The 26,425-nt window shown below is 41.8% G+C and overlaps 1 protein-coding gene across 4 annotated transcripts in view; it reads right to left on the minus strand.

Moving 5' to 3' along the window:
• MAP3K9 (mitogen-activated protein kinase kinase kinase 9) overlaps window positions 1-22,561 on the minus strand; it is a 38,943-nt gene extending 16,382 nt beyond the window's left edge. For 2 of the 4 annotated variants that reach the window (XM_083398190.1, XM_083398191.1), the window contains exons 1-6: window positions 21,423-22,561; window positions 16,843-17,256; window positions 7,363-7,543; window positions 5,420-5,568; window positions 2,538-2,713; window positions 135-375 (exon numbers count right to left, since the gene is read on the minus strand). In XM_083398190.1, coding sequence (XP_083254316.1) covers window positions 135-375; window positions 2,538-2,713; window positions 5,420-5,568; window positions 7,363-7,543; window positions 16,843-17,256; window positions 21,423-21,852 — 1,591 coding nt within the window. In that variant the 5' untranslated portion in view covers window positions 21,853-22,561. The remainder of the gene's footprint in view (window positions 1-134; window positions 376-2,537; window positions 2,714-5,419; window positions 5,569-7,362; window positions 7,544-16,842; window positions 17,257-21,422) is intronic. The other 2 variants (XM_083398192.1, XM_083398193.1) reach the window with 1 other exon arrangement.
• Between the last annotated feature and the right edge of the window lie 3,864 nt (window positions 22,562-26,425).

Genomic DNA, 26,425 nt, shown 5'->3' on the forward strand with positions numbered 1-26,425 from the left:
TATACATGGATAATATCTCATCCCTATTTCCCAAAAATAGGGGGTGTTTTACATGTAGGTGTCTTATAGACGGAAAAATACGGTATATGAGTGCAAGACAGAACTTTGTTTAGCCCTGTTATACTGGGACATACCAGAAGGGAGACTGATGCGATTGCCATCTTTCAACTTGAGCCGGTTTTTCCTGAACTTGCCCATACGTTTTTTCACACGCGGCTTCTCCTGACACAGTTGGTGGATAATTATGTTGAGTTCCCTTTCCAATATGTCAATCTCCCGCTCTGCCAGCTCCTGCTCCCGTCGCCGCAGAAACTCCTCATGGTTCTTTTGTTCAACAGCGGCTCTGGTTAATTCTTCTTCCCATGTCCGCAGTTCCTGCAAGGAAACAAGGCAATATTCCAGATTAGAAGTATCATATATTATCTCAGTTGCCCACTGAAAAATGGCAGCAATTATGATTGGTAATCTTTAGTTCTAAGGCCTATGAATGAAAACACTGGAAAAGGTTTACACCAGAGGTGAGGAAATGCATCTGGCTGGATCCTTAACTCTCCCACCTCGTGGGCCAAATTTATCAACCACCTGGTGTCACCATGACATGACGTGACCCGTTTTCCTCTTGTGTGGTGCACAGCACTTTGAAGCCCTAATAATCAGCTGTGTGGTGCACAGCTCTCTGCAGGAACCACCATCAGCTCTATCTGCTGGTGGATGGCCACACCGACTCGGCCCCAGACACACTGACCAGATGCTTGGAAGCTGTGGCTGGATGGTTTCGTGGGAGCCAACTGAAACTAAATCCTTCGATGAGAGGTCCTATGGCTGGGTCGGGATGGCATGGGGATGAGGGACCAACTCCCTTCTCTTACGGGGGCCCAATTAGTGCCATTGCCTTCCGTTAAGAGTTTGGGTGTAATCCTTGATGCCTCCCTTTCCATGGAGGCGCAGGTTACAGCAACAGCCAAGGCGACATTTTTCCACCTTCGCCGCATCAAGCAGTTGGTCCCTTAACTTTCCCACCCCGACCTGGCCACAGTGATCCATATGATGGTCACCTCCAGGCTTGACTACTGTAATTTGCTCTACGTGGGGCTGCCCTTGAAGCTGTCCCAGAACTCCAGCGGGTGCAGAATGCTGCAGCGAGGCTCTTCACGGGGTCTCTGCCATGGGAGCGTATTCACTCAGTGCTTTTCCAGCTGCACTGGCTCCCGGTGGAGTACAGGGTCAGATTTAAGGTGCTGGTTTTGACCTTTAAAGCCCTTCACGGCCTAGGACCCTCGTACCTACGGGACCGCCTCTCCTGGTATGCCCCACGGAGGACCTTAAGGTCCATAAATAGCAACACCCTAGTTGTCCCAGGCCCTAAGGAAGTTATATTAGCTTCTACCAGAACCAGGGCCTTTTCAACACTGGCTCCGGCCTGGTGGAACGCTCTGTCTCATGAGACCAGGGCCCTGCAGGATCTGATTTCTTTTCTCAGGGCCTGTAAGACAGAGTTCTTCCGCCTGGCCTTTGGCTTGGAGCCAATTTGATTCCCTCCCCCTCTTTCTTTTTCCTTTCTCCTCCTGTGATGAGGCTGCATTTTAATGTTTCAGTATTTTAATGTTGTATTTTAATCTTGTTTTTAAGTTGTATTCATTCAACTTGTTTTTATTATTGCTTGTTAGCCGCCCTGAGCCTGGCCTTGGCTAGGGAGGGCAGGGTATAAATAAAAATTATTATTATTATTATTATTATTATTATTATTATTATTATTATTAACAGTCAAATGCTGCGACTTGCAAAGACACACGTAGCACATAATACACAACGCTTTGCAGGTGCAACTGATCAGCTGATTGGTGGTGTCTGCAAACTCCTTCTTGGTCCACCCACATCTTTAACTTCTCCATGTTTAATTTCCCAGGGATAAATGGGGAGGCCTGGTGAGCCTAACTGGACTCACAGGTCCTCATCACTGTGCTGTCAAGCACTGCAGAGAAATGGTAATCAATGTGCTGTAGCTTCTGACAGTCGTTTAGTTGCGTATACGTATCATCTGAATAATAAGTCTAATTTATTTTTTTAAAATAAAAGTTATTATATTGATCAGACTTTAAATATAGTACTACTGGATTATGCATGTCTACTTCAGTATTCCACTTCTACCAGCAGACTGAGGAAGAAATCTGGAGGAATCACCTTTTTTACAACCTTCCTACTTTCTTTTGACAAGTGCTCAGTCTTCAGGTAGAATTAGATATTTCATGTAGCCAAATAGAACATAGTGTTACACAATATCTCATATTTGATAATATCCTTAATTTTAACAAGAATTTGCTTTCAAAATTGAATATTCACTGGACATTTCCAAAAGATGTGAATATTGGCAGTTTCTGCTTGACAAATTTAGACTGAGAGTATACACTCATGCAAACCACAGACCCAAGATGCATTATTTCTACCAGCATTGCAATATCAGCTCTGATTAAATAAAATCACTTAATATAAAATACAATAACAACATTAGTATAAAATCAATATCCAGCACCATTTACCTTTTCTTTGGCCCTGAGTTGGTCAAACATCTCATGGATCTCAATTTTCCAATCTTCTTGCAAGGAATGGAATGAGTCCTTTGGCATTTCAAAGAAACCAGACTCCTCTATGTTGGTTAGATGGTTTAAAATATTGGCAAAGGAGGGCCTTGAATGAGGGTCAGCATTCCAACAATCTAAACAGATAAAGACAAGACAGAACAACAATTACTTCAAAAGTTGCCATGTTGCAAGAGTATTTCTGGGCCATGCCAACAATCTGTACTCTCTCTGTTGTTGATATCTTTAACCCTCTGGTCTACCACTCTTGAATTCATATGATTATACCCCATTTGCCAACTTTTTTCTACACAACAGAATCCCAAATAATTTAAATTCTACACTAGAAACTAGCATGTTAGCATTATTACAACCATCTCTAAACAAAACTTCTTGTCATAGATCTCTCACATCACACCTACTTTGCCCCCATATTACAAAGCTTTCCAGAAACAATGCTAATTAATGCACACCATTCTACATCAATTACTCACTTACAGGCTCTCAATGCCTAATTCAGAAAAGTAAATAATATACTCGCCATAGTTTGCCCCATCATTCCTAACAGTAAAAAGTTTCACAAAAGTACTTTGAATTTAATAAGGATCTATCTTGATGCCTTTTCATTCAAATATGTCACTACTGGCCTTTCCCACATCTCTGACTTTATACATTTCCTTACACAAATTTGAAATTACCTAAACCAGGGTGGTCCAATGCATGCCCGAGGCCTTTTTTTGGTTGCCCTCAGCAAGATTTGCCCATGAGTGTAGTCATGATTTTGGTTAGGGGGGGCAGAACCTCAGATTTTATTGATTTGTATTGATTTAGGGGGGCAGCTGCCTCCTACCCTCCCACCCTTAGCTACGCCCATGCATTTGACTCCTGAAAACCTTGCACTTCCTTTCCAAAGCCAGGTAAGCGAGGCACTGGGCTCTGGGAAGGACATGTGTGGGCTCTGACAGGACCATAGAGTTCTCCCGCCTCCTTCCCAAAGTCTAGTTAGTGCTTTCCCAGCTTGTCTCGTGCCTTGCTTAGCTAGCTTTAGGAAAGCAGTACAAGGGATGTGCAGGGTCAAATTTTGGCCTTGGTCCCCCATCGCCTGTGCAACAAGGCAGTATGAGGTCCACAGGTTCTATGTCAAAGTACTCATGCGGCCAACTTGGTATGAAAAATTATTAACAGGAGTAGACATAGTTAGGATTGCACTATTAATTGGATCAAAAGTGACACAGAAAAGGGGGGGGTGCTACTTTTTTTGCAAATTTTCCCTATTCTTTTCTCCCTTGTTATTTATCAGTTACTGGCAATCAGCTAAATAGACGTATCCTGAAGCAGCATTGTGCCTGCCTCTTTGCATCAGGATTATGACAAGAAAGGAAACATGGCATACTGTAAAACGAAGTGCTGCTGCCAACAAAATGCATGAGTGAGTAAGCAGGATAACTACAATGCAGGTGGCCTGTGCCTTTTCAGTTCCCCAGGCTTGAAACTGTCATAGTATTTGCACTAATGAGGACTGCAGTGATATCCAAAAACCTCTTTAGAGACAAGAAGGCAAGTTTGGTATTGTTAGCTTAGTGAAGCCCACCAGCGTAGTTAATGGAAGAACAAAATAAAAACTGAAGTTACACAGTGAGAGAATTAATGGGTTTGAGCAGCACTTTATAAAAGGACTGAAGTTATAAACAAGATCTTCATCTAGTTTTATTATTTAAAAATCTTGAAATAACTGCAATGCATTCCTCAGTTCTAGTAGAAACCACAAGAAGCCCTTTTGTTTTTAAAGAAACAATGGCATCTCTATTCTCAACTTATTTTGGTTTTAAAATTAAGACTATTGGCCTATTGCTATAAACTTAAAATGTTCAGTATTTTCTTAGGTTCTCAAAAGTGAACACAATGCATTATATAAACTGTATAATAAAACAAACAAGTGGGACCTGCAACAAAACATTACAGTGTGGAGTGCTTCCGTTCAGGGCTCCAGTCAGCCACTAACAACTTCTTAAAGCACACTCCATACCACCTCCAATTTTCTATCTCTTGCTCTCATCAAATCAATGTTCTGTGCCCACTGAGTATGCTCAGCCTTTATTGAATGGTTTGGGGTGTTTCCCCCACACCTTCATTTTTTTCTCTCCCCCCCCCCCCAAACTTCTGGAAACCTTGGGTTCCTCAAGCCAGTCGACAAAAGTCTTACAGTGCAATGCTGTTTATGTTTAGTCAGAAGTAAGTTAAACTCTGTTCAGTGAGATTTACACCAAGATTAAGTATACCGAAATATTTTTCTGGACACTGTTGGGGGAGAAATGTACTCATGTCAAAATTCATAAGAAAGATAGTAATTCAAAAGCTGTATAAATGTAATTGCTTTCATGACAGTATAACTTGCCAACTGAGAATTGTAGATTTATATATGCAGCCTTTAGGAGTCAATAATGGATTACATCAAGTGCAACTCAAATCCTGGCACAATCTTTACGAGGTGCTACCCTCTCACGTGCAAAAGCTGCATCCATTGCAGCAGAATACATACAGTAGAAGAACAGCTTTCTTAAGAACATAACAGACTCCTGGATCAGGCCAATGGTCTATCTTTTCCAGCATCCTATTCTCACAGTGGCCAACCAAAGGCCTGTGGGAAGCCTGCAGACAACAGCACAACAGCATTCTGCCCACCTGTCATTTCTGGTATTTTAGTAGACAAAGGAAACAACATACTACCTACTTTGTTGAAAAACTACAGAAGCCAAATTGTTTTGCATCTTCATAAAATCAGTACTGAACTGTGTCCCAATAGTAGCATGTATCTTGTCAGGTCCAATGCAGTCAACACTTACCTTCCATCAGTCTGGCAAAAGGTTCTGGGCAGGTTGAAGGGATAGGAAGGGCAAGTTTATTCATGGCAACACCATATGCTACCGCTAGGCCATCAATTCCTCGAAATGGTACTTCCCCAGTTAGTAGTTCCCAAAGCAACACACCATAGCTATGAAAAGAAAAGTTTAATAATGTAATTCTCTCTTAAAACCAACCAATTCTCCTAGAAGTGACAGCAGCAATTAAGTACACATGGATGTAATGAATGAGTTCTGTGGAGATGTCACAGAGGGGATGGTCAGATCCTGAGGGGTTTGGGGAGATGGATGAACTGGTAAGGGTCCTAGGGGAATGGGGGAGGAGAAACCGGGACTCCAGGAAGTGTCTGAACCTAGGTAAAGGTAAAGGGACCTGTGACCGACTCTGGGGTTGCGGTGCTCATCTCGCTTTATTGGCCAAGGGAGCCGGCGTACAGCTTCTGGGTCATGTGGCCAGCATGACTAAGTCGCTTCTGGCGAACCAGAGCAGCGCACAGAAATGCCGTTTACCTTCCCGCCGGAGCGGTACCTATTTATCTACTTGCACTCTGATGTGCTTTTGAACTGCTAGGTGGGCAGGAGCAGGGACCAAGCAATGGGAGCTCACCCCATTGCGGGGATTCGAACCACCGACCTTCAGATCGGCAAGTCCTAGGCTCTGTGGTTTAACCCACAGCGCCACCTGTGTCCCATCTGAACCTAGGTAGAGGGCCTGTATTCTGGAAGATAGACGGGTACATCCAAGCAAGTTGGTGAAGGAATGTTCCACCCCTGTGACATCAAACATCCCTGCCCAGACGCCTCTGCCTCTTTCTGTCTAGGGAGAGAGGAGCCTCCCCTCCCTCTAGGGAAGCAACTGAGAGTAAATCAGATGCTGAGCTGGCACCAACACCATCTTCCTTGACAAAGACACCTCAGAGACCAAATCTGTTTACTTGCCCAGTGTCCAGAGTATGACTACTGTGCCTGCCACAATATTCAAAAGGAAGATGCTAGGGGCATGCCACTGCTGGATCAACATCCTAGTTTGCTAATAGCCTTCTGTCTACACCTTATATGTATCTGCTTCACCTTATAACCTGTGCCATGACCATGTACCAATCCTATTTATGCACTGAAGTCTTTGGCAGAAACAGAACTGGGATTTTTAGTTCTTTGCCCAGCAATGAGGGCCAAGATAACGGACAAAAGGTTAAGACTATAAGTATAATACCTACACTATAAATATAAACACAATACTTGGAACAAAACTGGAACATCGGGTTTTTTAAAAAGGGCATTTTGGCATTTTACCGATTTGGTGATTCCAAGTTTTATTATCTTTGACAGAAAATTTATGAGTCAGGAAGTTTCATGCTGGAAAGAAGGGCATCTAGTTTAAGTAACTGACTTGAACCTGTACCTTGTTAAGTTGTGGGCGAACATATCAGACGACACAGCGATTCTTCCAAAGCAGCTCTTTATTTGTAAGCTGGAATAGAACTAAGCTGAGGAGCTCAGTCAGCCTGCTTATATAAAGCTCCAGAACAATGTAACTGTTGCCATTTTCTAAAACTATCCAATCACTGAACGTCACTTTTCGATCCTTCATTTGCATAACTATCTACAGTATCCCCCTGCTGGCCCAGGGTGAGAACTTCAGTACATAACATTACTGTTGGTAGTTTGTCTATTCTCAATACAGATAACTAATGTATAAGCCAATGTACATCAAAATAAAAGTGTAAGAATTTAGAACAAAGCAATCAGAAGCACAGGAACAAAAACAGTATCAAAACAAGATGTGGGGGGAGCGATGCTTTGGTAATTCAAGTGTTTAGGAATTCTGTTCAACAAGTAAACATAATTTCAAGCACAGAAAGTTAAAATAGGTTTCCAGGAGCTGCAAGTTAACATTCCAATGTGTTTAGTGCCAATATACTTACCTCCACACATCACTGCCTTTAGAAAACATGGAGGAACGGATGACCTCAGGAGCCATCCAAGCATACGTCCCAGCAGCACTCATTTTGGTCGTCCTATGCCATTCTCTGGCTAAGCCAAAATCTGTGATCTTCAAGTTCTTGTTGTTTAGGTCTCCATTTTCCACTTTTTCAAGTATCAATACTGGCACACAGGGACGAAAAAGGTTAATGTTTAGTGAACATACAATTTATACTTAATGCTTCCTCTAAAAAAAAAAAGACATTTTTTAGATCTTGTCCATAGGTGCAGGGTTGGGTGGGGTGAAGAAGTGACAGAAGCTCTGCTACTGCACATGTCACACTGAATGTGTCTAAAGTGTAAGGGTAGAGGAGAATTTCATTTGCTCAGCATTTTTATTTAAGGTTATTTTTAAATTGCTTGAAATATAAAATCTCTAAGTAGAGTACATCAAATTATGAACACAAATATTACAAAAATATACCATAAAACAATCAATACAAGCTACTGATAAATATGCTATTATCTGTACCATTATTAAACCGTAATCAATACCATTCTTAAGCAAATCAACCTAATTCACATCTCCCCTAATGGGGATGTAATAGACAAGAATTGTACTGGTATTACAACTCTATGATTCTATGAGATAGCTATGAGAAATATATTTGGCCTCTCTACTAAAGAGGCTCTCTGGAACACAGACAAAGTGGGTAGAAAGTGTCATTCCTGGCAAGCAAAAAGCCAGGCTGAGAACTAAGACACCAGCAAAGCAGCAGGCTGTATTCCTATGAACTTCCCACTATACTACAAGAACAAATACCCAACATCAAGGCACTGTATGGTAAAACATTTGAATACTGCAAACCTACTGGGAATTTTTAATAACTTTGAAGATTAAGATGATGATGATGATGATTAAATCACCCTTTATCAAAAGATCACAGGGTGGTTCACAACATATACAAAATAAGAATACAAAATACACAATAAAACTAAAACAGCCCCGAACACATTTAAAATGCCAAAGACTTTTAATCAGTCAAACATCTGGTTGAAGAGAGACATTTTTATGGTAGCTCCTGCAAATCGTTAGATATCTTATTTATAAAGTCTGAAAAATTTCATACATGTTTTTAATTAGATTTGTCAAACAGTCATCTATTAAGTACACTTTTTAAATACCTTTCTACAGAGGGGATAGAAACAAAGTTTTCACTTTAAAATAGTTAATTTTAAAAATAAAATAAAAACTGATTTAAATTGGGGGGTGGGATTGAAAACATTATGCTTTGCTTTTAAGATACATAGCCTGAGATTGAGAGAGCCCTAAATCTATTTTCCTACAAATCTCATCCACCAACTCAAGGAGACATTCTCAGGCTGTCAGTCTTAGTAACAGCAACAGAACTTGAGGGAAAAGAAGCTCTTTGGGTATACAAGGCCCAAGTCATTTAGAGCTGCATAGATTTGAAGCGTGTGTCTTGAGTTGTACCCAGGAAAGCTACAGGAATTTTAAGCAGACACTGCAGCACTGATGTAATCTGCTCCCGACAAACCACTCTCTGGCAGGATGCCAAGCTATGTATACCTCGGCCCAGTGTACCTGAAGGAGTGTCTCCACCCCCATTGTTCAGCCCGGACACTGAGATCCAGTTCCAAGGGCCTTCTGGCAGTTCCCTCACTGCAAGAAGTGAATGAATGAATCTTTATTTGCGTCAGCCATCGGCCATAGCAGTAAAACAACAATACAATATACAAAGAATAGAAATAAAAAGTCAATTATATAAAATACATTTTAGGGTTTTGAAACTGCGAGAAGTGAGGTTACAGGGAACCAGGCCTTCTCGGCATTGGCACCCACCTTGTGGAATGCCCTCCCATCAGATGTCAAGGAAATAAACAACTATCAGACTTTTAGAAGGTATCTGAAGGCAGCCCTGTTTATGGAAGTTTTTAACATTTGATGTTTTATCGTGTTTTTATTATTCTGTTGGGAGCCACCCAGAGTAGCTGGGGAAACCCAGACAGATGGGCAGAGTTTATTTATTTATTTATTTATTTATTCAATGTACCAGTTGAAGCCAGTAAATGGCGCCTTGGGGACAACACTCTACAGCAGCCAAGCTGGAATTTTCCAAAGGCTCCAACTCCCATCAACCTGAGTGCCAGCATAGCCAGTGGTAAGGAATCATTGGAGGTGCAATCCAAAGCATCTGGAAGATGCTAGGTTGGGAAACGTTATGCTACAGTAGTCCAAGAGGACTTCAAGGTTACAAAAGAAACAAATGAAATCCCTACTAAATATTTCCCTGTGGTGCAGTTCTGTTATCCCCAACCCATGCTTTTAAGATTGCTCAGTCTCCAGAGTCCAATTATGGCCACTTTGGGTGCTTTCAGTTTCTGGCCGCTGGGCATGATTTTGGTTAAAGTACTGCACTTGAATTAGAGAATGCTGGGGATGCCATGCACAAAATGGCTCCCATGGAAGCATGGCATAACACGAATTAGAGAGACAACAACCCCAATAGCTGACTTCCCATGGAAAGCATAAGCTTACGCGCTCTCTCACTTTCATATGCAAACATACGCAAACATACACAAACACAAACAAACACACGTCACACAAAAAGAAAAGCTGAGAGACTGAACACCTGCCCAGAGTGCCAACAGAACCTTCATGGGCACCATGGTGCCCACAGGCACTGGATTGGTGACCCTTGGTTTAGAACCTAAAATGGTTGAAGACAACTGATCTAGGCCACTAGGACCACACTTAGAATTGTAGAGTTGGAAGGGACGCCGAGAGTTATCTAGTCCAACCCCCTGCAATTCAGGAATCTCAACTAGATCATACATGGAATATGGCCATTATATCTCCTCTCAATCTCCTCTTTATCAGGCTAAACATACCCAATTCCCTCAACAGTTCCTCATAAGCCTTGGTTTCCACACCCTTATCATGTTTGTTACCTTCTGCACACATTCCAGCTTGTCATATTCTTCTTAAATTGAGGAATGAGGACATGATGGGACCTTATGGAATAATGAATACCCATTAATGAAAGTCCTTTCCATAAGATCCTGTTCAAAATTAACTTTAGTGAAAAGCTGAGATAAAGCGATATGTTCTCTTTAACCTGAAATGCTTCCATTTACACCAACAAAATGCCAATGTAACTGCACGCTGAGACAGATATGTGACTGCAGATATTTTGGATAGATGCAGCTCAACAAAAGCAGATTCAAAGCCAAAGCTCCATCTACAAACTTTCCATCTAAAAGGAATCTTACCCAAGAGGGATCACAGTGATCCTGCAAAAGAACGCCTTTGGCAACTTGCATTTCACTGCACTTTAGCTGCCTGTGCTGCTTGATAGTTATCCATTTTTCATCTGCCTCTCCTATTGCTGAAACACAACACCAAAATGAATTGCGATAGATAGTAAATTGCATGCAGTGAAGTCAGCAGAATGCATGCAGTAAGACAGACAGAGGATACTGAGTAGCAGCAAGTTCAATGCAGTTTCAATGAAGCATATTTACTCCTGTAAAAATGGTATGAAGCTATTAGAAAAACTAGCAGAGCCAGTTAGAAAATATCATCATAGGAGGACCAACTTAAATATTATGGAGTAGAAAGCCATCTTTGTCTCAGTTTTGATGGCTGAGGCACTTGGAGAAGGATGCCAGATTATTATTTCAGCAGAATGGCAATATATGGAAAGCAAGCATTTCTTTAGGTATGCTTGTAACCATGTAGGGCTTCAAGATAAGCATCAGGACTCTGGATAGCTTAATCCTTCCTCCTGGGTGGAACCAATAAAAATTACTTTGAATATATATATTCAAAATGGCGAAATCACTACTGGTAGAAACAATGCTGGGACTAGGACAGGTAGGGGAAAGGATTCATTTCATTGTTTTATATCCCACCTTTCCTTCAAAGAGCTCAAGAAAGCATACATCCAACCTCACCCAAATTTCATCCTAAAACCCAGTGAAATTAGTCCATATCTCTCAGCCTAATTTACCATTCAGTAATCTCCATGGCTGAGTAGAAAACTGAATCAGGATCTCCCTAGTCTACTATGACATTCTAATCACTACATCAAGCTGCCTCTACAATGATTAAGCTCTTACTCCCCACTTCCTGATGCTGCTTATGCTACCCACAAAGGCTATTATTTACATTTTTTATGCTGCATATGTTTAATGAATTCACACAATTAGCATCATATTAACTTGGGTAATTAGGCTCCAAATTCATTCATTATAATACAAGGTAGGGCTCCAGACACCTTCCTAAACTTTGCTACAGAACTATCTGTCACCAAGTAGAAATGGATATGAGTAATTTTATCCTCAAAATCTTTAGCAAACATGTCACAGCATACCTCTGAGGGTTCTTTCACCTTGACAATCCATCTGTGAGACTGTTAAACCACAGAGAAGAGTTCCAATGGATAATGCTCTGAGAATACGCACGTAGTGGAGAAAAACTGTTTTTCAACTCTATCATTGCCACAAAGTAGGTTAAAAATGAAAACTCTGTTTGGTTGCATCCTCACTGAGTTTTGGGCTGGTTCATAGCCCCCAGTTCACTGGTAAAGCAGGGTGCCAAACAGATTTTGTACATGTCTGCATTATAAGCTGTGTTTTAAGCTGTATTTTAAGCAGTATTTTAATTAACTGTTTGTTTGTTGTTTTCTATTACGTTTTATTGTAATTCATATTTGGTGTTAGCAGCTCTGAGCCGAGCCCTGGCCGGGGAGGGCGGGGTATAAATAAATTATTTATTATTATTATTATTATTATTATTATTATTATTATTATTATTTCTTGAATAATATGAGGAACTAAAACAATAACAGGAACTGAGCACTGTTATACTTAAGCTGTTTTAGGGCAGGTGCTACCAATTTGTCAAATTCTACCTGTGCTTATCAGGTATGCACTTCATTTTACAACTAAGGAAGTTCACAATTGTTCTATTGCAATACTTAAGTCTGTAGCCCTAAAAATTTTACATCAACATTCTTACTCTACCAGCCTGCCAATATGCTACCATGAAACACAAAGTTATCAGCATATTAAAAGACATGCACTCTAATTATCATGTGTAGAAGGTCCTCAACTATCCTATTTCAGAAATGGCAATTCAAACATTAAGATTTTGTGCAACAATATGAAAGCATTAGAGGTTGAGGAGTCTTCCCAAAGCAGTATGCAAAGAAATTAGAGCTCCTATTCACCTGTTCTTAAACAGATGGAATTACTTTGGTAGAACAATTTCTGATTACTCCTATGGAGATTAATCAGACACTTCAAAGAGGAAAATAATGCTTAATATATAGGTTAAATTCCAGTTTGGCAGCCACTTTACACAGTAGACCTACAACTTACACTCTTTTAACCTGTGCGCATTCAGCTTTACACGCCTAGCAAAAAATAATATTATTTTTTTAAGGGATGGACGTCAAGGAAAAAAAGACTTTGGCAATCGCACCCACCACTGCACCCAATGCGTTTGACTATATGCAATTTTAACTTTATGTGCTAGCCCCAGAACGTAACCCCTGCATAAGTTGTGGGTCTACTGTACAGTACTGGAGACATACTTGTTCTAAATTAATAAAGCCCACATTTAACCAATTATGAACTAAGAACAGGAATATGCCAGTTTTGCAAGTGAGTTCACAGAAGTAACTCTTGCTCACTTACCTACCTAGTGTAATCCCGTTGTAACTTAATGACAATCCTTACCTACTGCAGGTGATCACACAAGTGGCTGTTTAAGAGCCTGAACCCCATCTTCAGAAACAAATTTGGGATGAAAATCCCAGCAGCTAATTTGTTATTGCAAAGCAAAACAGAGTTATTTGAGGGTGAGAAGTAGCAAACAGGTGTCTAAACTTTTTCCTGTACACTTCTTCCCAACCAGACTACCTGGTACTCCAAGATTCACATCAGTTGCCAGAAAAATCTAATGATATTATTTTTCCTAAAGTGTTGCCCTTAAGATACTTTTACTCCTATATCCAGATTCATGTACTGTGGAAAAATAAAACGAAGACAGAGAACTTTGAAAAAATGTATGATGTCTGCTTTGCAACTATGAGGGACAGAAACTAGATTTAAACAAAAAATTGTGGCCACTTTGTTACACACTATGGATAAGGACATGTCACAGCTTCTTGCTTGTAGTGGAATTTGTCACATTCACTTAATGTAATATGGCAAAAATAATGCTACTGAGCACAACTGTTGTAGCCCTACTATACTTTGCTAGAAAACCTATTTGGTCATGTTTTGTAGTTTGATATTGAATTTCACAGATATTTAACTAACTAGTTTTACAAAAAAAAAGGTTATTTAGTAACATCTCTTATCCAAAGTTGTGAAAATGTGAACACATCTTATAAAGCACTTATCTGAGCACTGAACTAACTAGTTCATGTAGATATCTCCTTAATACAAGGAACAACAAATACCTAAATGGTTCTAAGACAAAATTATTTCCAAGGTCAAAGAGATTTAACACACATTGACAGCTAGCATCCTGCTAATTGTATTGGAAACTGACAGAGAGGAGCTTTGCTAAGAGGTTTATTTTTAATTAGTTACACATCGGCTGCCAACAGTGTCTATTTTCTCCACAGTTAACAAACTTCACTTCTAACCAGTTTAATAGAACTCCTCACAAATTTAAGTGAGAAGCTGGTGTTGCACACACAAATGACAGGAGGGTTCTAAACAAAATCAATTTTATCATCCTAGATATACTATACCAAAGAGGAGGAAAAAAGGAATCAAAATTAAGTTTGTTTGCTTTCTCCTCCACATCTAGGATACCTGCTCACCAAGAGTCCCACAAGGCTATCCCAATTTGTGTCATACTCTCAATGTTACACATTCCCTCTCATCCACATGCTTGATTCCATCTTTCTAATGTGGAAGGAACAGTTACTTATTAATGCTGCTATACTGACCCATATTGAAAATTATCCAGATAGAGTATGCATGAAGTTCTAAGATAGAGAATTTAATCAGAGTAACTCTCCTGTAAAACCGTTACTTAACAAAACATGTGGAACTGCTTCAAATGTTATACTTTTAGTCTCTACATAATTCAGGTCCATAATATAGATAACATTAATCTCCTTTCTACATCATTTATTTTAAGAGTAATTTGCTAAGATGCTTTTTACAAATCAGATTTATTCAGATATGAGAGAAAAGGCTTAAGTAACTACCCAGAGTTGCTGCCCAACCATTCTACTGTTGCCAGTCTCACTCCACCTTCTGGAAATATCCTATGGGCTAGACTGGCAGCAGGATTAGACCAGTATAGTGGTACCTCTGGTTAAGAACTTAATTTGTTCCGGAGGTCCATTCTTAACCTGAAACTGTTCTTAACGTGAGTACCACTTTAGCTAATGGGGCCTCCCGCTGCTGCCACCGCACGATTTCTGTTTGTCATCCTGAAGCAAAGTTCTTAACCCGAGGTACTATTTCTGGGTTAGCGGAGTCTGTAACCTGAAGCATCTTTAACCCGAGGGACCACTGTACTTGCAGCTTTCATACGGCAGCCCAGTGTTATATAAAACTGCATATATGCCTGTGTTGTCAAAGTAAGGGAAGTCATTCTTTCTTGATCCAAGTGATGAGAAAAGTGGTAAATTACAGAACTGTCTTCAAGGTTCAAAGACTTCATAGGTAATAGAAGTCTTGAAGTCTGGACTCCCAGACTGCTGATATGCTTCATGCTCATAGAAACGGGGCAGAAGGAGAAAAGACAGAAGAGGGGGAAATCAATCTACATCACAATGTTCTTGCCACTACCATTTTTGACATCCAAACAAGCAAGGGCAATTAACCTTCCATCACCTTCACAACTCTGTTCTAAGTGTCACAAGTTTCTCCTAACATACCAGAGATGACAACTGGGAACAGTGCCTTAAAAGAAAGAGCGAGAAAGGAATTCACAATTGTGTTGGTAAAATCTTCAATACAAAATATAAACTTCTAGGAGAAGGCTGTTCTCTAAACCAGGGGAAAGGAACCATTAGGCCAGAAGCGTCATAGAATCATAGAACTGTAGAGTTGGACGGGACCCTGCAGAACATCTAGACCGACCCTCTGCAATGTAGAAATATGCAGGTGTCCCATATGGGAATCGTACCCGCAACCTTGGTGTTATCAGAAGAAGAAGAAGAAGAAGAAGAAGAAGAAGAAGAGTTTGGATTTGATATCCCGCTTTATCACTACCCAAAGGAGTCTCAAAGTGGCTAACATTCTCCTTTCCCTTCCTCCCCCACAACAAACACTCTGTGAGGTGAGTGGGGCTGGGAGACTTCAGGGAAGTGTAACTGACCCAAGGTCACCCAGCAGCTGCATGTGGAGGAGCGGAGACGTGAACCCCGTTCCCCAGATTATGAGACTACTGCTCATAACCACTACACCACACTGGCATGCACTGTGTCATGAAATACCTTAGCCTCCCCATCTCAGCTCCCTTCCGTAGCCCCAAGCAGCAGTTGGGCTTAAGTTAACCTTCACATGAGTGGCAAAGTATTTTATCTAAGCTTAATTACAGTGAATGAGGATTTTCAGCTGCTAGATAAGTGGAGAAAGGGAAGAAGAGAAAGACAAAAAATACATGGCTCATCACCAGTTCTGGCCAAACCCACTTTACCTATGACCTCGCCAATTGCTGACTCCAACCCCATCCATTATAACTCCCAAGAGTTCTCCTCTGGGGAGACAACCCTCATAATCATAAAGGTTTCCCAGCCTTCCTCTAAAGAAGAAGAAGAGGAGGAGGAGCTTGGATTTGATATCCCACTTTATCACTACCCAATGGAGTCTCAAAGCGGCTAACATTCTCCTTTCCCTTCCTCCCCCACAACAAACACTCTGTGAGGTGAGTGGGGCTGAGAGACTTCAAAGAAGTGTGACTGGCCCAAGGTCACCCAGCAGCTGCATGTGGAGGAGCGGAGACGCGAACCCGGTTCCCCAGATTAAGAATCTACCGCTCCTAACCACTACACCACACTGTTTTCTTGCCATTCTCTTTTTGTTCATTAGCAGTTCCTTATTTGTTTATTATATCCCACCGTTGCTCCAATTAGCTTGCATAGTCTGGCATACATAGTTCTCTGTGCTTTAATTTAACTCCTCTGTTAGGCAGTTCAGGCCACGACACAATGACTGGTCCAATACCATACAGTAGGATTAAGGGCTGAATGGGGATTTGAATCTAGGCCTCCCCAATCATCTGTCTAGCCACTACACCACTGGCTCTCTTAAGAGTAAGTCTCATGGGAAACTTTCATGCCCCTGCCTTTCATTCTAGCCTACTCATCAATTTTGTCCTCAAGCTTATGTGGCTGGAATATATTTCAAGTTGCTAACATTTTATCTATGCTGTCCACTTCTCTGTAAGTCCCAACATCACACCCGCTATACTCCCCACTTACTGTTGCTGGACTTCAGATCCCGGTGTATAATAGGAACAATTGCTTCATCATGCAGATAGTTCATTCCTCCAGCAATCTGGACAGCCCAATTCACTATTATGTCTGGTGGGATTCTTTTACCAGACAGCACCCTATTCAGTGACCCTCCACGGGCAAACTCCATGATTAAGCAAAGGTTAGGTTCCTTTAGACATACGCCTTTAAGTGCAATTATGTTGGGGTGTTTTAGCATGGCAAAGAGCTTGGCTTCTTGATGCACATTCTCAATAGCCTCACTGATGTCTTCATCTGGATCATACCGAGCTGCCTTGACGGCAACTTCTTCTCCAAGCCAAATTGCACGATAGACCTTCCCAAAGCCTCCAATTCCAATGATTTCCTCCAGAACCAGCTCAGAGAAGTCAATCTCCCGTACTATAAATGGAGAAACAAAGAAAGATAAGTTATTTTACAAGATTAAATATTGTCAGTAGATAGCTTCAGCATTATTCCTTGCCTTAAATAATATTATTCTGCCATTTAAATGTAACAGTTCAGGCGTGTGTCAACAAATTCTTAAGCTCTTATAGCTATCAGAACTTGTCTGAAAAAATTGTACCAAGGTAGTATCATTAAAATGCCCTACGCAATTTTGTTGTAAGCAACAATTCTATATACCTATTTTAGGTCATTTTATAATAAAGTTTTATTGGTGGCTTGAATTATAAAGTTGGATATATTCAGCAAAAATACAATGTTTCGTTGCTAAAAAGATACACACGTTTCACAGGTAGCTACAAATATATAAAAGAAAACAAAATGTATTTCAACTTTTCTTTGCTTGTGCTTAACATGTAGTTATTTCCATCAATATAAACAATTATTATAGCAATGAAGTTTTTTGTAAAGGCAGACATCTCCCTTTACTATTCTTTACTACTTTAGTTTACCTTGTACTACTCTTTTCATATGAGAAGCATCGGCTATAAAAATGTATAGCTGCCAACAGCCTAATTCAAGTGTGCCAAATAAACAGAACATTTTACATTTTCATTAACTGGGCAAGTGCCACACGTAACCTATTGGAATCAGTACTCATATTTAATGGCACTTTAAGGTTGCAACATGATATAGTACATATACTGCAATAAAACTATGACCAGTATGGTAAGACCTCCCCAGAAAAGGCAGCAGTATTATGAACAATTTGTTTATATTTTAACTCGCCTCCCACCTGAGTTTCAAGGCTGGTTATTTTCAGGTTAGACTACTGCAATGAATTTTATGAAGTGCTGCCCTTGGAGCCTGGTACTATTACACCAGTGTTGTATCAACTGCATTAATTCCCAATTTGTTTCTGGCCACAATTCAGACTACCTCTAATGTTTTAATAGTTTGGGGCCTTTATGCTTGAAGGATCAACTCCCCTTGCATGAATCTATCCACATGCTGAAGTCTACATCTACCTCCACCCTGTAAGATGTGGAGGACAGAACACAGGCCTTAAGGCTATAGCACTCAGACTACACAGGACTAGCACGCATCTCTTTTGATGGTTGGTCAATTACATGAAACCTATTGTAGTCCATCTGACTAGGAGTCATCACTACTAAAGACTCACTAAAAGAGTTCTGAAACTTAAAATACAAAGCCACTCAGGAAATTTATGTTGAGAGAAAAACAGGAAATCTGCATGCCAGTACCAGGAAACATTATTGCCAACTCGCATACTTTCTTCACTTAGGGAAAAGGAAGTCGAAGTGTGTCATAATGCCTGACAGACAGCAGGAAATACAGTTCTGAATTCCCTACTTAAAAGTGCTTGAAATTACATTAAGTCCTTTGGTGAGCTATTTCAGGAGTAGTGAGAAGCTCTATTACATTGAGTAATACTTTGATGTGACATACCATGGGAGAATTTCTCAAACTGTAGGCCAAGGACCACTACTGGCCCTCAGCAGTACGACCTACCCCCATCATGCAGTAGTCTTTTCTACTGTCTTGGGAGTTTGAGCAATTTGGCCGTGCAGATGCTAGCAGCATCAGCTATAAAGTAGTAGTGTAGTAATCTGGGAAATAGAGAGGAAGGGAATGAGAGGAAAGATGTCATAGGAGAAAGTATTGAAAAGAGGAGGAAGGCTGAAAGAAATTGGCAATTTGGAAGTGGGTACAGGATACAAGTTTGAAAGGAAAATATGGAAGAAATAAAATGTTTTTAGAGGGTGGGGGAATAGATGAATTATTCACTACTTGAAACTTCTGGATCAGCAACTTCTGGCTAAAAGGGGAAGAGTGAGTCATGATACCTCCAGAGCCAAAGCCTGTGCTTAGCTTGAGGAAAGCTGAACTATGGAACTCCCTATAGCAAGGAAACTGCTGTAGTAAAGAATTTAGCAATTTCCAAAGAGAAATGAGGCATTAATAGAAAATGATATCAGTGATTGACATGATCAGCGGACAATCTCCACCTCCACTTTCTTATTGGCTCCGCCCCTGTACCCCTATTTTGGGACTAGTGGGCCTCCATAATTTGGGCCCTGGGAGTGGAATGTCTGCTGTAAGATGCACACTAAACATCTCTTGAGCATTCTTAGAGGGAAACTGAGGATCTAAACCAAACAGTGCTGAAGGGACAGCTCCTTTAATGCTACAAATGGTTGTTAACATGGCAGCCGGTATTCTTAACGTTCTAATGTAACCTTGCTGTTTTTGCGTTCTGAAGTGCCCTCTAACTACTAATGCATGATTTACCCTGCCTCAAATGCTGCTTTTTTGTGGGGGGAATGTAGGTACAAAAAGCCTAGCACACACCATCTCAGTTACTTTGCAAAATAGTATGTATAAAAAAAAATAGTTTAAATACATATTAAGTCAGTAAGAATGTAATGTTTAAGAGACACTATGCCCTCATAACTTGCCTTTCACAGTTACTTGCAAACAAGTACTCAAATGACAAACCAATTCAAGCCCTTGTCTCTAAAGTAAAGACCAAGGTATATAGCCAGGTCAACTTTTAACAGGTGAGCACTGAGCAGATTACATATACAAGTCAAGAGAGATGGGCCTCTGAACCATTAGGTAAGGCTGTGTTATATGTTTTCCCTCTCTAACATCTACTGGCCTTCTAAGACAGAAAAAGTCTCATATGCAGTTTGTGATAGCAGTTACAGGAACTATGCTGCTGCTAATTGCCTGGTTTCCTGATCCTTATACATCAGTGATAATTTGTCCTATTCCTTTCCTACCTCCTAGAAAGAAACACCAATCCCTGGCCATGAATAATTTATAGATTAAACCCCAAAAGGAAGATACAGAGTTTTACAATCCCTTGCTCACAATATATTTATAATGAAATACTAATATTTCAAATATAATTTCATACAATAGAATAAAAGTCACAATCCTGCAAAAGTTTGTGCTTCAGTTCCTTTGCATCTGCTTGCATTCAAGGAGAGCAGTGCAACATCAACATTGACAGAAGGAAGACATCCTCAAAACAAGCCCACTCGAAGGCAGCTGATGCAGAAGAACTGTGAGCAATGGATCAGATTTAGAAGTATATCCATGTGTAGGGGTGAGAAAAAAGGAAGGCCTACAAGGCCCAAAGATACAGGAAGTTGCAGTCTCTTTGCAGCTTCATTGTAAGAATTAATGTATCTTCCTCATAAACTCTCAAAATGTGTTTTCTCTGCCTTCACCTAGCACTGAACTTTAGGCTATGCATTTCTTAACTCCTTCAGAACAAGTTACTTTAAAAATGTGTAGTTAGCAAAAGTAAGAGTAGAATGTGGAGAATGAATCACACTGTGATGGATTTGAAAATGGAGAAACACACCCTGGACATAACAAGATGTCTGACAATGAAGAAGAATAGTCAGCTGGACAGATGGAAAATGCAGCTATATTCTATAGTTTTCATCTCTACTGAGAGGAAGGACAACTTTTGTTTTCATGAACTATAAGGTAAGCACACATATACACTCATTCAGTAACAGATGACAGTACTGAAAGCTGTCCTGGGTCTATCATCAGGTAGTTACAGTGAAAATACCATCAGACTGAATAACATTCATCTGACCTGAAGCAGCCTGGCATTTAATTAGCTTATTAAGAAACCGAGATGAGAAGGGGAGGAACAGAAGAGCTCTTCACTGGTGTTGAGAGCAAAGCTGAGACAGAAAAAGCAGTGGCAGGATAAATATAACCCAGTGCCACGCCCCTTCCTTCCCTACCTCTCGAAGCAGAAAGGTATATGGGCAAGTTCGCATCCTTGCAGTTTCGTTAAACAGGGAGAGGTAAAAAAGTAGGTACAGGGGAAACTGCCACCTCTAGGTAAAGATCCCACAATCGATCAAAATGAGCTAAAAATCACATTTGATTAACCAACATGCAGCTTATACAGATGGCACAGGTCGAAAACTCAAGCCACCTCGTCCTCTAACGCTGAAGGGTCGTCTGCAGCAGGGAGCCCCTGGAGCTGGGAGTCCAGCCTCTCCCAGGAAACAGGGGCCTAAAGGAATTAAGGGATAAGCACTGTTGGCTTCTCCCCCTCCCCACCCCCGCCATGCCCTCCTCTCCTCCTCCCGCCTTCCCTCTCCTACACTGTATGGCGGGCGTCTGCGAGTAGCGGGACTGGAGCTCGGCGGCGCCCCCCTGGCGGAGGCAGAGGCGGCTGCTGCTGCTGCAGCTGCTGGTCACGTAGTTGCTGGGGAAGATGCCGACGCGCTGGTCGAGCTGGCCGGTCCACCAGCCTTCGTCTCCGGACACCTGCGAGTCCTGCGAGAGCACCTGCACCACGTCGCCCGGGCGGAGGCTCAGCTCGTCCTCGCCGCACGCCTCGTACTCGAACACGGCCGTCCACAGCAGGCCGCCGCCGCCGCCATCGCACGAGGCCGCTCCCGACGCCGCCGTCCTCCAGCTGGCCGTGGCCGCCGCCGCCGCCGCGCCCTCATCCTCTTCGCCGTCCGCGCCGTCCGCCGGCAGCGGCGGGTGAGCGGGGCGGCGCGGGCTGCGGGCTGCGAAAGGCTCCATGCGGGGAGAGGAGGAGGAGGGCGACGAGGGAGCGGCTCCTCCATAAGGGGGGAGGCGCTGCCCGCGGGAGGAGCCGCCGAGAGCTCATGCGGCTGCCGGCGGCAGGTACGACCCTGAGGGGGCGCCTGGGCCCGGAGCGGAGAAGATGCGCCTCTTCAGCCCGCGGTGACGAGGCGGAGGCGGCGGCGACACCCGGCCTCCCCGCCAGAGCCGCGTCTCTCTCAGCCGTCGTCGGCTCCACCACAGGCTGAAGCACCAACCGCGCATCCTGAGGCACCTGACTGACCGGCAAGCCGGGGGAGGAGGGGGAGGGGCGGCCTCTAAGGCCCGCCTACTCGTCGTTCAGATCTCCATCCCCGTTCGCGGTTGCAGCAGTCCTTCAAGCTCCTCCCTTTACCTGATTGAAGACCGGCTGCCCAGCCCCCGCCCCCTGCTTAGCCGCAGCCCACTCAGCCGCGTACAATCCCCGCCCCATAGACTCTTACTCGCACTCCCCCGCACGCGCTCCAAAGTTGCCCTTCCCATTGGTCCGTTCCGCGCCGACGGTGGCTTCCCCTATTGGCTGGAATTTCGCCTTCTCCGCGCAAGGAACTAAGATTGCATCTTGGCTAAATTATCCTTTCCTTCAGCACTTCTCAGATAGAGTACGTACTGGAGCTTTCATTGGGCTGCGAATAAAAGCGCGTGGCTCAGAAAATGAAATAGAGGGAAGGAGACGGGGCGGGGAGGGGAGACGCATTCTATTTGGACGGCTCACAGGAACAACGCTTCTTTGTTCGCCATTGGCTCATTACGGGAAAGTATGTCCAATGGTTGGTCTACAATTCTATATTTCATTCGGCAAGGCCGTGTGGCACTTGCTAGGAAAGCTCAAAGGACGGCAGCTCTCTTACCTCTACTGTCACGAGAATAATTGTGATAATGATTTTTATTAGTTTTCAATTACAATAATCCAATAATAGCCTCATTATATCAATGCCAAAGGACAATACAATTCCCAATGTCAATCATTCAAATACCAAATTACATAATTTAGGTGGCACCCCACGTGCTAGAATTGATGGTTTGAGGGTTTTCTTTATTTCTGCAGTCCAAAATCTTATTTCAATTACATTCCAGTCACAATAGTAATCCCTTACACAACAGCTGCAATATTTATAACTTTTCCTCGTATTGGCGCATTTAATGATTTATAAATTGACAGGAGAAGACCTCATACTGTATCCTTGTTCTTCCTGTGTATGACATTTATTCTGTCCATGTTGTTTCTTCTGTCCTTGTAAAATATTATGTCTATCTTGGTTGTTGCTACTGTCTGTCATGCCTTGAGCGGAGTTGGTGTCCCAATGTTATTCCAAAAGTTTCTCCCTCACTGCCACAAGATAATTGGCGCCTTAGTTCCTTGTTTTCAGGCAGCATGTGATACACGTTGGAATACAATTTAAATCCCTATGCACAAGGATTATCTTTACAAGAACAGTATCTTAAATGAATGTATATTAAATGCATGGAATCTTCAGGCTGATTCATGGGAAACAAAATATATGTGCTGGGGTTTTTTTAAGAGATGTATACAAATAAAGAGGAACACCATCAATCTCTTGCTCATGTATGCTATTGAATCGATCTTTCAAAATATGTGATTTCCTCCTTTATGGGTTATTTTATTATGCAGAATACATGTACACCAAAAACATAATATGAAGTTGGTATCATTAACTAGAATTACAAAACCACTAATCTAAAACATGCATTTAACTAAAGAAGGAAATTCTTTGAGGATGTGGTAACTTCCAAAGCATCCCTACACAACAATGATCAGCAATCTGTTTCTCCAATTCCTCTAGTCTAGCAAAATACTGTACTTTAATAACTAAAAAAATAAGCAGCACTGCCTTCTTGTGGTTGCCATTGCAATAGCTTTTCAAACCTGATGTAAGAATTGTTTTTCTTGGCAAAGCAGAAAAAGACTGCAGTCCTCAAGTGGGCATCAATGCAAGCTCAGTTCACATTAGTGGAACTTTTCTTGTGCAGCACTGGAGGACAGGTAGAAACTATTCAATTAAATTGTACTTACCAATAGACAAACAGGGAAATTAAATCTAGAATTGCTTTCCTCACCTTCTTAAGTTAAATACTGTCCTAGGAGCAGGCTGCAGAAGATCCCATTGCTCAATGACAGTTTAGGGGCCTGAGGTTTGATTGGGAGGGAGCGAGGACTTAGAGGCACAAGTGCCGTAGCGCAGCAGTAAAGCATTTGGTTTCTATGCAGAAGATCGCAGGTTCAATTCCCAGCATCTCCAGGCAGCACTGGGAATATCCCTACTCTGAAACCCTAGAGCAGTGGTCTTCAAACTTTTTTCTCTAAGCCACACTTTCAGAATAAAAATTTGCTTGCGCCACACCTATTTTTGTATTGATAAGACATACATTGGAAAACAAAACTGGTTGCTGAAGTTACTGGAGGCAAAGCTGATATAATGGATTAGAGGAAAACTCATTGCTGACATTTATTAATAATAATAATTAGACAACCCATTTTGGACTTTTTTGTAAAAAATAAAATGAATTAATTTGAGACATTTGGGTCTGAAGATTGGGAAAATATTGCTTAACAGAAAGTAAAGCAGTTGCATTCATCCTAGAGCAAGGGTCAGCAAACGTTTTCAGCAGGGGGTGGTCCACTGTCCCTCAGACCTTGTGGGGGGGCCGGACTATATTTTGGAGGGAAAATGAACGAATTCCTATGCCCTACAAATAACCCAGAGATGCATTTTAAATAAAAGCATACATTCTACTCATGTAAAAACACCAGGCAGGCCCCACAAATAACCCAGAGATGCATTTTAAATAAAAGCACACATTCTACTCATGTAAAAACATGCTGATTCCCAGACCGTCTATGAGCTGGATTGAGCAGGTGATTGGGCCGGATCCAGCCCCTGGGCCTTAGTTTGCCACCCATGTAGTGATTGTTTTGAATGATTTCTTTTATGTAACCAACAGGTGGAAATTGGTAATCCGTCTTGTCTTTTCTTTCTTTCTTTCTTTCTTTCTTTCTTCTATCCTTTCCTTATTCCCAGTGGCGTAGCGTGGGTTGTCAGCACCCGGGGCAAGGCAAGTAATTTGCACCCCCTAACCCGTGGATTTGCGCCCCCTAACCCTAACTCCCAGATGCTGCGCCCGGTGCGGCCGGCACCCCCCTGCACCCCCCACGCTACGCCACTGCTTATTCCTTCTTTTTTATTTTGTTTTTCTTTGGTGTCCCCTGCTCTGGGCTGTTATTAGGGTCCAAGGATTACACACAGACGAAGGTGGTGGATGGACCCTGAGTGAGAGGCAGGGAAGGGAAGACCTCCCAGAGTGAGAGCCTGGGAGAAGAAAGGAAAGCTCCCAGGTGAGAGCTGGGAGGGTCCATCTCTTTCTGTGAGAGAGACAAGTGTTAAGATTTACCTAGGAGAGAGAATTATGTGTTTTCTTTTTATTTCTCTTTTTTTTTGTTATTTAGATTGGCTTCTTCTTGTATTCTGAAAAAGCTTTAATAAAATCTTATTTTTAAAGAGGAAAACAAAAAGAAACAAGTCCTAGCAGTGCCTGAATTATATAACATAGAACACAACCGCTTTATAATATGATCATGTGACATCCAAAAAGTATAAAACAATGCAGCTACTTAAGAACAGGAATCATTCCTAAAATTTAACTGCAGTCGTACCTTGGTTCTCGAACGCCTTGTGACTCAAATGTTTTGGCTCCCAAACGCCACAAACCCGGAAGTGAGTGTTCCAGTTTGTGAACGTTTTTTGGAAGCCGAACGTCCGATGCAGCTTCCACTGCTTCCAATGAATTGCAGCAAACTCTTCCTTTTTCAAGTTGTGTTTTGTACAGATCAGTTTCATTTGCTGTGAGACATTAGTGTTGCACGCAGTATTAGGTTAGGAAGAAAAGGGGGGAAGAGGGGAAAGGGGTGGTGGTAAGTGGGGTGGGGTCGGGTGGTTATGCTTCTATTCGTCTACTTAGTATATGTGTGGGTTTTTGTGTCAACATCACTTATATGGGTTCTCTTACTATTTGCTTGTTGTATTTCCTTATGCATCCTATGTTTTTATGTTGTAGCTCCAGCTCTGGGATTGATTTTAATGATTATAAATCGCATAAGTAAATATAACTAAAGATTCTGCAGGGCACTCTTCATTCACATGGAGAGCCCCACTACATGCATGAATCTGGGTTTTTGCACTGCTTCCAATGTAAACTCAGAATTTACCCCAGAGTTTTCTGCAATATCCTAGACATAAGAGAAATCTGGGGCACCCACTCAGTTTGCAGGGAGACCCACAGCCTATGGTGGTTAAAAAAAATAAAACAAATAAAACCATGTCAAACCAGCCCTGAGTTCAGCAAAAAAAGAAAAAAGAAAAGTTGGAAGTTCCTTAGTTGATTATAATGTACACTAGCAGAATTCCTGACCTGGAAACTAAAGTAAGAGCGGTCTCATCAAAGCAGGAATCCTGAAGCAAACAGAAGCCAGATGCCTCGAGCACATTTCACAGTCTTTTCTGATAAAATTAAT

This window comes from Podarcis tiliguerta (genome assembly GCF_965153285.1).
Source record: "Podarcis tiliguerta genome assembly, chromosome: 1".
Lineage (NCBI taxonomy): Eukaryota > Metazoa > Chordata > Lepidosauria > Squamata > Lacertidae > Podarcis > Podarcis tiliguerta.